The sequence below is a fragment of the Chiloscyllium plagiosum genome, unplaced genomic scaffold (genome assembly GCF_037043375.1).
Source record: "Chiloscyllium plagiosum isolate Xiang-an unplaced genomic scaffold, Cpla_swu_hap1 HiC_scaffold_24, whole genome shotgun sequence".
Taxonomy (NCBI): Eukaryota; Metazoa; Chordata; class Chondrichthyes; order Orectolobiformes; family Hemiscylliidae; genus Chiloscyllium; species Chiloscyllium plagiosum.
In genome coordinates, this window is record NW_028270162.1 from 53243108 (window position 1) to 53257709 (window position 14602).

Here is a 14602-nt window from a genome sequence, read left to right on the forward strand (position 1 = left end):
CAAAAGGACCAAGCTTCACGTCTCACCATTTCTGACCCTCCCAAAGGTATATCACAACACAGCTGAACAGATTGATTTAAAATATCTATGTAACGTCACAATTAGTCAAATAAATTCATAATTACTTCTCCTATAAACATTCGGAAAACCGTACAAATTCGATCCATTTAGAATGAGTGAAAAAGTAATGATTTGCCTTTTACGAAACGGGTCCAAGCAGCAGATTCGCCGTTGCTGCTTTTCTCAAAGACTCCTTGTAAACTTCTCAGATGGCGCAGGGCGGAACGTTTCTCTCAGCGCCCTGGGCTTTTCCGGCCCCTTATTACAGGCGAACCGGTTGTCAGGCAGTGAGCGCAGTTCCGGCGCCAGGAGCAGTTGTTTGAAGTTGGAGTTTGTTTGTGGCAGCGGCAGCGGATCCGGACGCCATGGGGAAGAGGCAGCACCAGAAAGATAAAATGTGAGCCTCAAGTTCTCCCTGCAGTTGGGAGAGCGATTCCACCTCCACCTAGCTTGCTTGTGACACTCAAACAGCTCACTCGGTTCTTTGCGAGCCACCCTGAGTACCTGTCCCTCTTTGATTTTGCATTCTTATGTTTCTTTTTAAATCCTTCCACTCCTTGCCACTCCCCATCTCTGTAATCTCAACTCTCCAATGCTGTATCCTCTTGGACATCCTTGATATTAATTGCTACGCTAGACCCTAAACGCTAGAGTTAACTCTGTATTCTTTAAGATGCTCCTTAATAGCTACGTGTTTTGATTCACCATTTGGTCTTCTTTTGTACTGCCTGTTATTAATCAGTGCTTGAAGCACTACATTGGATGGCATGGTATGCTGATTTATTGTGTAGCACTTCCTATTTCAGTGAAATTTTAACATTTTATTTCCACTCTATCTTCTGAAGGTAACAATTCTTCCTACCTTGCACCATCTCACCTCTGTGTCCATTATTTAGGTGATCCTGCAGATGTTCCATGGAATAATGGAATATAATGCATCAAAGGCCACTTGAGGGATTGAAACAACATTAATCTTGAGCATCTGGAAATGACAGTTGCATACCTGAGATTAACTGTAAATATTGCTGTTATTCTATGCAAAAGAATCCACAGCCTCCATTTTGTAAAGTTTCTTTTCATTTGTTCATGAGACGTCGGCATCACTGATTGGGCCAGCAATTATTTCTGATCCCTGATTGCCCTTTTGAATGGTCACCTTCTTGAACTGAGGTTAGGTGTGTTTACAGTGCTGTTAGTAAGGGAGTACCAGGATTTTGAATAAGCAACAGTGAACGTAGAACATTAAAGCGCAGTATGGGCCCTTCGGCCCATGATGATTTCACAGGTCGGTGCAACAATCTGAAACCCACCTAACCTACACTATTCCATTATCATCCATATGTTTATCCAATGACCATTTAAATGCTCTGATGGTTGGCAAGTGTACTCCTGTTGCGGGCAGGGCGTTCCATGTCCTTACTACTCTCTGAGTAAAGAATCTACCTCTGACATCTGTCCTAAATCCATCACTCCTCAATTTAGAGCTATGCCACCTCGTGTGAGCCATCACTGTGCAAGGAAAAAGGTTGTCCACCCTATCTAAACCTCTGATCATCTTGTGTGTCTCTATTAAGTCACCTCTTAGCCTTCTCTCTAATGAAAACAGCCTCAAATCCCTCAGTCTTTCCTCATATGATCTTCCCTCCATAAGTGAAAGAATGGTGATAATAATTCCAATTCAGGATGATGTATGTATTGGAAGGAGACCTATAAGTGGTGATGATGTTCCCATGTATCTGTTCTACTTGGTAGTAGAGATCGAGGGTTTTGAAGCTGCCGTGTAAAGAGCTTTGGTGAGTTGTTACAGTGCATCTTGTAGAAATGATTGTTATGAAGTTGAAGGTGTGTACTGTACCTTTAAGAGAGAGTGAATGCTGTTCCGAACTGAGATTAAAAGTACCTGTGTATATGACTAGATGGCAATCCCAGAGTATACTGGAAAATTGAAAATGTGTAATATTTGGCTGTGAAATGGATACCTAACTTGGTTGCTGTTTTGACAACAATTTCAATATAACCAATCAGTTTAAATTGTCCCCACGATACTAAAACCCAATTGAGTTTGAATTTATTGTTTTGCCAACATCAGTCCGATGTTGGGGATATAAAAATAGGGACATTTTGAAAATTGCAGAGAGAGAAACTGTCACTGAGTGAGACCCAAGAATCTAGGAAACACTCTCTATCAAAGGTGCCTTTTTCATATGAAACATATTCGCAGTAAAAAGAAAGAAGATGACCCAGGGAGATCTTCAGTCGGAAGAAGACAGACACCGAAGATGACATTGGCTGTGTGGTTTTGAAATTAAGTTGATGTAATTCTAATAAGTGTCTTATTGGAACAGTACATTGTTATAGAGTTGGAGGCAGATAATAAGCAGATAAGAGAAAGGGGGCTTAAAATTGTGAATAATTGTTGTTTAATGTCCACTTTAGAGTTAAAAAAGAAATTGATATTATTTCCTTTAAATAGTGGAATTTGTGAGTTCTCTGTCACTCATATTTTCAGAGATTGTGAGACAAGATGAGATTTACTGGGTGTTTGATTTAATTAAGTGAGAGGTTCACTGCTGTGTTACAACAGCATTCTGTTGCTGTTGTGCATCAGTGTTGCTGGGAGTGAATGCTGAAGGTGTTAGAGAGGGTGCCAGTCAATGGAATGCTTTTTGCCCGGTATGAAGCTTCAAGAGAGCCACACTCCTCCAGCATGTGGAGCATATCCCATCACATTTTTGATTGTAAATAGCATACTGGCTCTGGGATTCAAATTGCCTGAGCTTTTGGAACTGGAAAGTTTGCTGGTAAACATTGCAGATATTGTGCTGAGGAGGGGACTGGGTGATTCGATTGACAGGCATACTATTGGGGACGGGTAGAGTGTGCGCGCTGTCTTGGAGTATGTCTTGATCCAGCTATCCCCTGACTCAATTCAATTCTCTTGCTCTCTTCTGCAAAGAACAGATTTAACTAGGATACATTTATTTCGTCACTTATCAGGGATGTATTCTTAACTTTGCTGTTTAAAGCTGTCAATTTTTATGTACATTCCTTTGGGTGACATGTGCATTCCTAAATTATAATCTGCTCCTCTTTTCTGTCAATGGATGAGCATGTCACTGGCAAGATCAACATTTATTGCCCGTGAACTGAGTGTCTTGCCAGTCCATTTCATATGACAATTAAGAATGAGTGCACTGCTGAAAGTCAGGAGTGACATGTAGGCCAGACTAGGTTAGGTTACCTGAAGGATGCAAATGAACAATGTGTTCTTCATGACAATTGGTGATAGTTTAATGGTCACCACTATAGAGACCAATTCCAGATTGTAGATATTTTTAATGAAGATGTTCAAAAATTTTTGACATACCTCTGGAGCAGATGGAACTTGAAGCCAAGCATTTGTAACTCAGTTGTAGGAACACTACCACTGCACCATGTGATCACCCGGTTCCAGATTTTAATCTTTCCCTTTATATTCTGAAGTGCTATTACACACAACAAACAGCTTTTTCCACCACTACATCACCCGTGGCAACAATTCCAAATTTTATTAGTTGATTTTAAATTCCCTAAGATGCTGTGATGGGCCACAAACCAAGTGCCCAGAGCATTGGATTAAACCTCTTGATCAGTAATCTAGTGACATTACCACATCACTGCATTCTACTGTTTATAGTATTGCACTGAGTTTTATTTTCTTTTGCAGGTACATTACCTGTACAGAATATACAAATTTCTATGGTGGCAAGAAAGCGGGTAAGTAGGATTTGCACTGCATTGGAGTACCAGGGTTTCTGTTGATCTCGTTATTACACTGTGTAAACTGTATTTCCAATCTTACTGTTGATGCAAATTGCTTTTTAAATACCCTTTGATATTAGGTGATCTAATAGTTGTATAATTGGGTACATTTGCAGATGCCTCTTCCCTTTGGTTTGAATTATTAATGATCGGTCAATAGCTGAGTAAAATATTACTGACACTCGCAGTTTACAGATTCTTGTAGGTAGATATATAGTGGAACAGCGCTTCAGTGAAGTACAGTTGAAAGGCCCTGTTTTGTGCTATCATTCACTAAATCTGAATGTCATCTGCAAACAGTGTCAGTTTCCACGTACCATTTGCTGGCACCAGTTTTACCTCAACACCACATCTCTCAACCCCTTAACTGTGCATAAACTGTCTAACTTTCTGTCCAATATTCAGTACTGAGTGAATGGAAATTTTCTCCAACTAAATATTGGAAATCCATTGTCTTCTTAAATTCCATTCCTTAGCGACGATTCCATCCATTTCTAGCAATTGTGTGAAGCTGAACAGGCTTTTTATAACTTTGGTGTTGTATTTGACCCTAAGGTGAGCTTCTAATCACATATTTTCACCATTGTTAATATTGCTTATGTTCATCTGTGTGACATAGTCACATCTGTCCCTGCCTCATGTCATCTGCTGAAACTCTCATTCATGACTTTATCGCTAGACTTGACTCTTCCAATGAACTACTGCCTGACCTGCTACATTCTATACTTCAGAAATCTAAAGGCATCCCAAATCTATGCATCCCTTGATGTAACCTGGACCAATTCTGCTAATCTAAGACTCTGGTTCTTGCTAATCTACAGTAGTTCCCAATTAGATAAACCTCTGTTTTAACATTCTCATTTTGTTTTCAAATCCATCCACCCTCAAATTCCCAACCCACTGTGAGATCTAATTTTGATCTCCTTTTGAGCATTTCCAAGTTTATTAATTCCACCATTGACAGCGATGTCTTGAGTTACCTATCCCACACACTCAAGAATTCTTTATGAAAACCTCTCTACCTCTCAGCTTGTCTTTTCTCCTATAGGACATTTTAACCTACTCTTCGACCAAGGTGTTTGTTATCCACCCAAGTATTGCTTCATGTAGTTTGAGTCATACTTTGCTTGAGAAATTAGACAAAGGAGAGCCATTGGCCTTGATCAATTTTGATTTCCAGAAGACATTTGACAAGGTGTTGCACAGGAGGCTACTAAAGACATCAAGAGCCTGTGGTATTAGGGGCAAGGTATTGGCATGAAGAGAGAATTAGCTGACTGGCAGAAAACAGAGTGTGGAGATAATTGGGTCTTTTTCAGGATGACAGCCATTGACTAATGGAGCTCTACAGTGGTCAGTGTTGGGACCGCGACTACTTAGATTATACATTAATGATCTCGATGAAGGAACTGAGGGTATTGTTGCTAAGTTTGCAAATGGCACAAAGATAGGTGGAGGGACAGGTGGCGTTTTGAAAGTGGGGAGGCTGCAGAAGAATTTGGACAGGCTTGGAGAGTAGGCATAGGAGTGGCAGATGGAATGTAATGTGGGGTAAGTGTGAGGTTATGCACTTTGGTAGGAAGAATAGAGGTGTGGACTATTTCCTAAATTGGGAAAGGCTTCAAAACTCTGTAGCACAAAGGAACTCGGGAGTCCTAGCTCAGAATTGTCTAATGGTTGACATGCATGTTGATTTAGTGGTTAGGAAGGCAAGTGCAGAATTGGCATTCATTTGAAGTGGGCTAGAATACAAGAGCAAAGATGTATTGCTGAGCCTGTATAAGTCTCTGCTGAGATCACATTTAGAATATTGAGAGTAGTTTTGGGCCCCATATCTAAGGAAAGACTAGTGTTAGAGGGGGTCCAGAGGAGGTGTAGAATGATCCTGGGGTGAAGGTGTTGTTGTATGAGGAGTGATTGAGGAATCTGGGTCTGTACTTATGGAGTTTAAAAAGATAAGTAGAGATTTCAATGCAACTTACAGAATACTGAGACACCTGGATGGAAGAGACATGGATAAGATGATTCCATTAGAAGGAGAAACTAGGACCCAAGGTGTAGCCTCATCATAATGGCACAACCCTTTGGAACCAAGATGAGGAGGAATTTCTTCAGCTGAGGGTAGTTGAGTAATTTAAGACAGAAATAGATAGGTTTCTGGTTAGTAAGTAGATCAAGGGTTACTGGGAGAAGGCAGGAGAATGGGATTGAGAAACATATGATCAATGGTGGAACAAACTAAATGGGTCGAATTACCTAATTCTGCTTTTGTGTCTTTTCTTATGGTCTGACGCTCCTATGGAATGTCTTGGGGCATTTCTTTATGTTAATGCTGCTATGTAAATAGAATATTATATCATTGGCCTTGGTAGACTGGTTTGTATGTTGCTAAAATCCTCTTTTATAAAACATGTAGTTGGATCATTTGATTAAGATGTTAGGTAATTTCCTTCAAGAAAATAATTACTGATATTTCCTCCCTTTTGCAGTTATTCCACAAGCAAACTTCCGCCGCCTGCCCTTCGACCACTGCAGGTAAGGCCTTCTGGTTGCTGCTATACAACAGTGTATTGTGCTCCTGAAAATACATTGCAATAATAATACAATAAAATTCAACTGCAGATTGCATTGAAGCTGAGAGACTTGGAACAGTGATTCAGTGTGAATCATTTGAATTTCCTACACGAAGGCCTTAGCTTGAAGTCCATGTACTGTTCTTAGAATCCTCACTATTCTCAATATCCTCAAGTTCCTTCCTGCCCCTCTTTCTGACATCCCATTCCGCCATCCTATTAGGCTGCAATTCCCTGAGAAATATTAAAGCGAAAGACTAAAGAAATATATATATATCTTCAAGATACTCTTATGAATTTGCAGATTCCAGTTTTCTTTGTTTAATTCTTCAACCACCCGTTTAAAATTTTACACATCATCCAGTAAAATGATAACCATCACATATTGAGTTATAGTATGATTATGTTTGCAATCTGTGTTAGGAGATTATATATTGTTTCTCCCTTTCAAATTTGCAACTGTGCTACCAGGAATTCGGAGTATTGGGTTATGGTTTGATGTCAGTTCCGATATCGCCAACCCTTTTTCATTTGTAAATTTTTCCCTGAATTCTTTGAAACTTTTGAGAAATGAAAAGTGTGTTTCCAGCTCCATCTCATTATAGGTGCTTAAAATGTGAATCACTTGCTTTTGTTTCAATAGTTTTGCTTTTAACGGTGCTGACAATAATACATAAAGATCCACTTAGTTCATTCAGAAACAAATTTTCCAGCATTTTTCGAAGTCTTGACTGAGTATTTAAGTTTAAATATTGAATTAGATTAGATTACATTAGATTAGATTACATTACAGTGTAGAAACAGGCCCTTCGGCCCAACAAGTCCACACCGACCCGCCGAAGCGAAACCCACCCATACCCCTACATTTACCCCTTACCTAACACTACGGGCAATTTAGCATGGCCAATTCACCTGACCCTACACATCTTTTGGACTGTGGGAGGAAACCGGAGCACCCGGAGGAAACCCACACAGACACGGGGAGAACGTGCAAACTCCACACAGTCAGTCGCCTGAGGCGGGAATTGAACCCGGGTCTCAGGCGCTGTGAGGCAGCAGTGCTAACCACTGGGCCACCGTGCCGCCCACTAATCGAAAGAATCGAAAGAAGTCCTGCCACTTTCAATGATCTGTACACATTGCACTCTGGTCCCTCTACTCCTGCACTCCGTTTAGAATTGTACCCTTTGTTTCATGTTGTCCTTCAGCGTTTCTCTGAACAAAGTGTGTCACCTCTCACTTTTCTGCATTGAACCTTATCTGCCTATCCTCACTCCATCGACTTGTCAATCTCTTTGATATTTTGGATAAATAAGGCATTAGCATTTTGCATGTCTTTAGCATGCTCTATTCCCCCATCATTGAGGATAGGAATGCTTGTGGAGCATTCTCCCTCTGATTAGTTGTTTAAATATCTACTACTATTCATGATTGGCTGACAGGACTGTAGAAGGGCTTTTGCCCGAAACGTCAATTTCGAAGCTCCTTGGATGCTGCCTGAACTGCTGTGCTCTTCCAGCACCACTAATCCAGGACTGTAGAACATAGTCTGGCCAAATAATTATTCTAATTTGTGAATCAATTCCAATATTTGATACCAAGACATTAACCAATTTAAAAAGTGATCTTTGGGCATTTTATGCACTCGTGCTGTGCAGACAAGTAACATTAATCTCTCAGCTGTGTCCTGAATGTAATTTTCATTTTTTTTCCTGCTTAACTATTTACATCTTGTTTCTTGTCAATTATTGTCAAAGTTATTGTCCAGAAGGCATTCCCCAAAGAGAATGTGTGTGCATTTTAATATGATCAGGTGAGAGGACTGAATATACCTCGATAATGTCAGTCCTGCAATAAGTCTTTATTTTAATTTTGCACATTAAAGACATTTGGACTTAATACTGGCCAATTCTTCCTTATCTAACTGTTGCACTCTCTTCCAGCTTATCTCTTCAACCTTTTGAGTACCCTGTATGTACCCCTGATGGAATGGTGTTTGATCTCCTGTGAGTATAAAAGCCTTATTTGCACTTAGTAAAGTGACGTCTTGTTTTAAAATTGCATTTCAGTTTGAGTAAGGGAGAAAAGTGCTGCAGTGTGAAATGGTTGCTGCCAGACTAGTTTGTGACTTTTGTCTGTACATAGAAAAGTAAAGAAGTCTCATCATTGACCCACTTTGGAAGATGTTCTAACTAAATTTAGCACTGTCTCCATTTCCTGTCCTATTGATCTAGTCAGTTTATTGCTCCCTTTTTAGGCTGTTGTGCTTGTGTTTGCCTTTGTATCTTGTTCTTGTATTTAGAATGCTTCTCTCAGCTCCTGCTGAAATCACACACAGATGCTAGCTGTCTCTGGATAACAGATACGGTTACTGAATGGAGTCTCAGACAGGAACAGTTGACCATTGTACATTGTAACTTCATTTATCTGCATATCAATCCTTAATTCAGCATATCACTGTTTTGAGAAGCTAATTAATTTAAACAAGGATTTTGTTTTTTAAAAAAAGTTGTTTCTTAAATCACTCACGTTTGTCATATTGTTAAAAATGACTAAAGGACCATGAGTCATTATGATTGGAGTTACAATTATTCATGTGTAAGCAGCTACCTCCTTGAAGTTTTGGAGTGAGATGAGAATCGTGATTGTTTTGTTTTTAGTCAGAATATTTTGTAAATATTGTATGCAATCTTAAGCTCATTGATCATGGTAATATTGGTATGTCATTGAAGTTAGAGAACCAATAAAGAAGTTATTGTTTGAAATTAGAAGTAAACATTGTGAGACTTTGTGGGCAGCTTCTGAAAGGAAAGTTGGGTTAATATTTCTTGTGAAGCATCTTCAGAGCTGGCTAACAGTGAACTACTATAGGAGAAAATGTGGACTGCAGACACTGGAGATCAGAGTCAAAAAGTGTGGCACTTGAAAAGCACAGCCGGTCAGGCAGCATCTAAGCAGCAGAAGAGTTGACGTTTCCAACATAACCTCTTCATCAGGGTGAAGAGCTTATGCTCGAAACATTGCCTGTCCTGCTCCAGTGAGCTTCTGTAGTCTTAAATTAGTGCTGACATTTAAACCTTGACAGGAGAAAGTGAGGACTGCAGATGCTGGAGATCAGAGCTGAAAATGTGTTGCTGGAAAAGCTCAGCAGGTCAGGCAGCATCCAAGGAACAGGAGAATCGACGTTTCGGGCATAAGCCCTTCTTCCCAAATATTATTTCCCGCGGAGAGAAAGGAAACGCGTAAGGTGGCAAAAGCCACAGTCTTGCCTTCTCTGAGGATTGAACTCAGGACCTTCAGATTATGAGACTAACACGCTGCCTTCCCGAAACGTTGATTCTCCTGTTCCTTGGATGCTGCCTGACCTGCTGTGCTTTTCCAGCAACACATTTTCAGATTTAAACCTTGACAGCCTGGTTTTACTGTCTGGATACTATTGTAGTTTTGATATATGCTGCTCAGGTATTATTGATCATAGTTTCACCAGTATCGTAGAGGCATTGAGGTTTGAACTCACCATCCACCTTTAGAAGGTACAGCATTTTCTATTTCTGGCTTTTGGCATAGTTTACGGTCTATGCTGTGGTAAATGAATGGAAGAGGCAGACAGTAAGTGCAAATGTTTTATTTGAGCAGTTCAAACTATTTAAGATGGTGGACAAGTGAGCACTTATTATTGCTGAAACTTGCCTTTAATTATTTCCTTCAATTTTGTCACCACCTACTGCAACTATTTGCACCATTAGTCTGTCAGACACAGAAGCAACTATGTTTTACTGAATCAGGTGTCTGCAGTGCCATCTACTGGATATAAATGGGAATGCATACTTCAAACGTAATAGTGGCTTCCCTAAGTGTATGTGTAGAAGTGTATTAACAGGCTCTAACACAGTCCATGAGTATTCATATGGAGAGATTATTCTCAAAGTTAGAGGTCATTTAGAAAATGACACGTAGTAGAAAAGGCAGTTGTAGGCATTTTCAGATATATTTTCAGTGAGGTTCCATATTTGTCAACTAATGATTGTCCTTTAGTTCCTTACAGGAGTTAAATATGTTGTTAAAATAATACATGAATCTGAGGGCAGATGCAAATGGAAACATTTTGAGCTACAAAGAGAAAAATTGTAATAGACACAAGTCCATGTGATAAAAGACAATACTGTTAAATTTGGAGATTTTTGGATCCTTTACATAATATGTTCAGTAGGTGACATTTGGAATACAATATAATTTTAATGTACAAGTATTACTATCATAGCAGAGAGCCAAGAGCGGGAGCATGCATTTAAGTGAAGGTTGTTGAAAGGATTGAGGTTACATTAATAGAACGTAGAATATTAATTTGAAGTAGTTGGTTGGGCGGCACGGTGGTTAGCACTGCTGCCTCACAACGCCAAAGACCAGGGTTCAATTCCCGCCTCAGGCAACTGTCTGTGTGGAGTTTGCACATTCTCCCCGTGTCTGCATGGACTTCCTCCGGGTGCTCCGGTTTCCTCCCTCAGTCCAAAAATGTGCAGGTTAGGTGAATTGGCCATGCTAAATTGCCTGTAGTGTTAGGTGGAGAGGTAAATGTAGGGGAATGGATCTGGGTGGGTTGCTCTTCAGAGGGTCGGTGTGGACTTGTTGGGCCGAAGGGCCTGTTTCTGCACTGTAAGTAATCTAATCTAATCTGGTTACATTGGTGACATTTAAGAATTTAGAGCAGAATGGATCCAAGATGGCGGCACTCTGAGTGGTCTGCTGTGCTCCGCTCTGTGCCATACCCCTGGGCAAGGTGGACCTCCCCTCCCCTCTGGGCCGGACCCGCGCCCCCGTGCAGTCCTAGTGCAACTCCTGCATTATAGAGAAAAACAATTAATAGTTGAAACAGCAAGAAGACTGGGAAGGAATTCACAAGCTTTAATATACAAAGGCTCCAGGATAATTTTTTTCAGGACTTTTCAGGAGCCCTAATTAAGAAGAGAAGGACATTTGATGATGTCAAGAAAGAATTAAGAGATCTGAACATTCAATACTCCTTGAGGTACCTAGCCATGATGCGTTTTGCCCATGGGGGTACGGTATATAACATTGACTCCGCAGAAAAGGTGAAAGACTTTGAGAAATTTTTGAATTGAGGGACCTGAGTCGGGCTGGGAGGGGAGGAGGCATCATTGCGAACAGTGGTATGAGGATTTTATTATTGCCCTATTTTTACTTCTCTCCCCCTTTCTTTGTGGTTACTGGTTTAATATGTACAGTTTTGTTGTAAAATTGAAATTATTTTATATATCAGTTGATTGGGTATTACCTAGGGCTCTTTTTTTTTACTGCTGTCCTTTTGATTTTGTATTGGGGTGGCTATATCTGTTTTGTTAAGGGCTGTAGCTCCTCCAAAAATACTAAGAGAATACTGAACACAGTGCAGGTATGCCAGCTAAGATTGATTCCAGGTTTGGTGGTCTCACTAGATGCAGAAAAGGCAATTGATCAGATAGAATAGCCATATCTATTTGAGGTCCTAGAGCGCTTTGGTTTGGGGGGATCCTCTGCCAGATGGGTGGCGGTATTGTATAATGATCCTAAGGCGGCAGTCATTACAAACGGTATTAAGTTAAATAACTTTAACATTGGAAGAGGTAGTCGACAGGGGTGTCCTTTATCACTGCTGTTATTTACCTGGGCGATTGAGCTGTTGCCGAAGCTGTCAGGAGGGATCCTGAAATAGTAGCGCCAAAGGTGGGATTGGGGGAGTATAAGATCACCCAATATGCTGACGGCATCCTTTTATTTTTGGCCAGTCCTCGACTGATTCAAACAATTAATTCATATGGTGGTTTCTCAGGTTATAGGATCAATTTTACAAAATTGGAAGCCATGCCGCTGGAGGGATTAGTGGAGGTGCCTGATCTGAAAGATGGAATGCAGTTCCTGTTTAGATGGTCATCAAAAGGTTTTTTGTATTTGGGCATTTTTATTACCCCTTCCTTCCACCAGCTGTATAAAGCTAACTACGTACAACTGCTAGAGAAGATAAACCAGGATTTACAGCGGTGGAAGGGGTTACCGTTATCATTGTTAGGCCAAATAGCCCTGATTAAAATGAATGTCCTTCCTCGATTACTGTACCCCATGAGAATGCTCCTGCTGGTGTTACCTAGACAAATGTTATGGAGGCTCGATGGTTGGCTAGGCCCTTTATTTGGTGCCACAGGCGCCCTCTAATTAAATTCACTAAATTGCAGCTTTTACAGGCAGAGGGAGGGGTGGATCTTCCAGATTTGAAGAAATACCAAATAAGTGCTCTATTTACATATGTTGGTGACTGTGTACGGGGGAATTCGGAGTCGATTTGGCTTGATATTGAAGCCTCGCAGTCAAAATGTCCTTTTAATTAATTTATTATTTATGGACAAGATGAAATCCATGACCCAACCGTGTAAAAGTCCAATTATTTTAAATACAGGGAGAATCGGGGAGATAATGAGGCAAGATCAGGGCAATTAATCTAAGCCTTCGCCATTTTCCCTGGAGCTTCGGAGGCTGAGGGGTCACCTTATAGAGATTTATAAAATCATAAGGGGCATGGATAAGATAAATAGACAAAGTCTTTTCTCAGAGATGGAGGAGTCCAGAACTAGAGAGCATAGGTTTAGCGTGAGAGGGGAAAGATATAAAAAAGATCTAAGGAGCAATTTTTTTACACAGAGGGTGGTGTGTGTATGGAATGAGTTGCCAGAGGAAGTGGTGGAGGCTAGTGCAATTGCAACATTTAAAAGGCATCTGGATGGGTATATGAATAGGAAGGGTTTGGAGGGATATGGGCTGGGTGCTGGCAGGTGGGACTACATTGGGTTGGGATATCTGGTCGGCATGGACAAGTTGGACCAAAGGGTCTGTTTCCATGCTGTACATCTCTATGACTCTATGATTCTATTTACCCCATTGGTCAGAGCCCAAGGATTTAAACCTGGGGCAGTGGACTCCGGCTTTAAGGCATGGGAGAATAATGGAATCTTTTGTCTGAGGGGGAGGTCTTGATGTCATTTAATCAGTTAAGTCAGAAATATGGATTGTCTAATAGGGACCTTTTCTGATACTTTCAGATAAGGGACTATATACAAAAGAAGACCACGCTCCTAGTACAGTGTTACAAATCAGACGTGGAGAAAAGAGTGCATCAGCGTACGGGTGCTCTTTCACTTAGTACTTCATATCATTTACAGAAAGGCCGTGCCCTGGGGGACGTGGAAGGACTCTGTAGGACATGGAATAGAGAGTTAGGAGAGGATATTTAATCGGAGGTTTATGGGAAGGCATATAGGGAAATGTAAGGAAAATTTCAGTGTGCAACAGAGTGCAGGCCATGCAATTGAAGATCTTGCATACGGCTCATATGGCGCCAAGAGGCTAGCTAAGTTCAAGAGAGGCACGTCACCAGGGTGTCCCAAATGTAAAATTAGTACAGGCACTCTTGCACACTGCTACTAGTCACGTTGTAAGATGCAGAGATACTGGAGTGCTATAGTAAGGGAGCTAAAGGACATCCTGGGGATTGAAGTTAACGTGGATCCAGTATTTCTTTTTTTGGGGTTGCCAAATTTGCCATATCTGGGGGAACACGGGAAGAGATTGCGTAACATTCTAATCCACTGTGTGAGGAAGAACATTATAGTGAATTGGACGTCAGAAAATCCACCAGGTCTTATAGCGTGGCGTAGGCCGGTAATGGAGCATCTCCCACAAGACTACCTCACATATATGGTGCAACACAAACGCAACAGTTTTACAAGACGTGGTGGCGCTGACTTATCAGCAATATTAATTAGGGCTGTGGTATTTCCGTGGGAATCAGTATGGGTGCCCATGGGGCCCGGGAGGAGGAGACTGGGGGAGAAAGAATATGGGTACTGTAGATGGTGCTCCCAGGGATGGGAGCCTCCGTGGAGGTGTGATGAGTGAGATAGAATAAGGCAGTGAGATATAATTTAATTTAAGTTGTTTGAATTTAGTTTAAGTTAGTATTTGTTTAATACGTTTGTAGTTTAAGTTAAGTAGATATGTATGTTTTGGTAGAATAGTAGGTTGTTCATTAACAACAGTACTGTGTTCTGGCTTTGTTGTACTGCCTTTTTTTCCTTTTTTTTGTTGATTTTTTTTGTAGATTAATGTTTTGTAAAAGATTT

At 40.7% G+C, this 14602-nt stretch overlaps 1 protein-coding gene across 2 annotated transcripts in view; it reads left to right on the top strand.

Moving 5' to 3' along the window:
• The first annotated feature begins 351 nt into the window (after positions 1 to 351).
• Positions 352 to 14602, top strand: part of ppil2 (peptidylprolyl isomerase (cyclophilin)-like 2) — a 392675-nt gene continuing 378424 nt past the window's right edge. Inside the window, exons 1-4 of one of the 2 annotated variants that reach the window (XM_088000184.1) lie at positions 352 to 457; positions 3767 to 3816; positions 6351 to 6396; positions 8378 to 8440. In XM_088000184.1, coding sequence (XP_087856310.1) covers positions 426 to 457; positions 3767 to 3816; positions 6351 to 6396; positions 8378 to 8440 — 191 coding nt within the window. In that variant the 5' untranslated portion in view covers positions 352 to 425. The remainder of the gene's footprint in view (positions 458 to 3766; positions 3817 to 6350; positions 6397 to 8377; positions 8441 to 14602) is intronic. The other variant, XM_043716075.2, reaches the window with a different exon arrangement.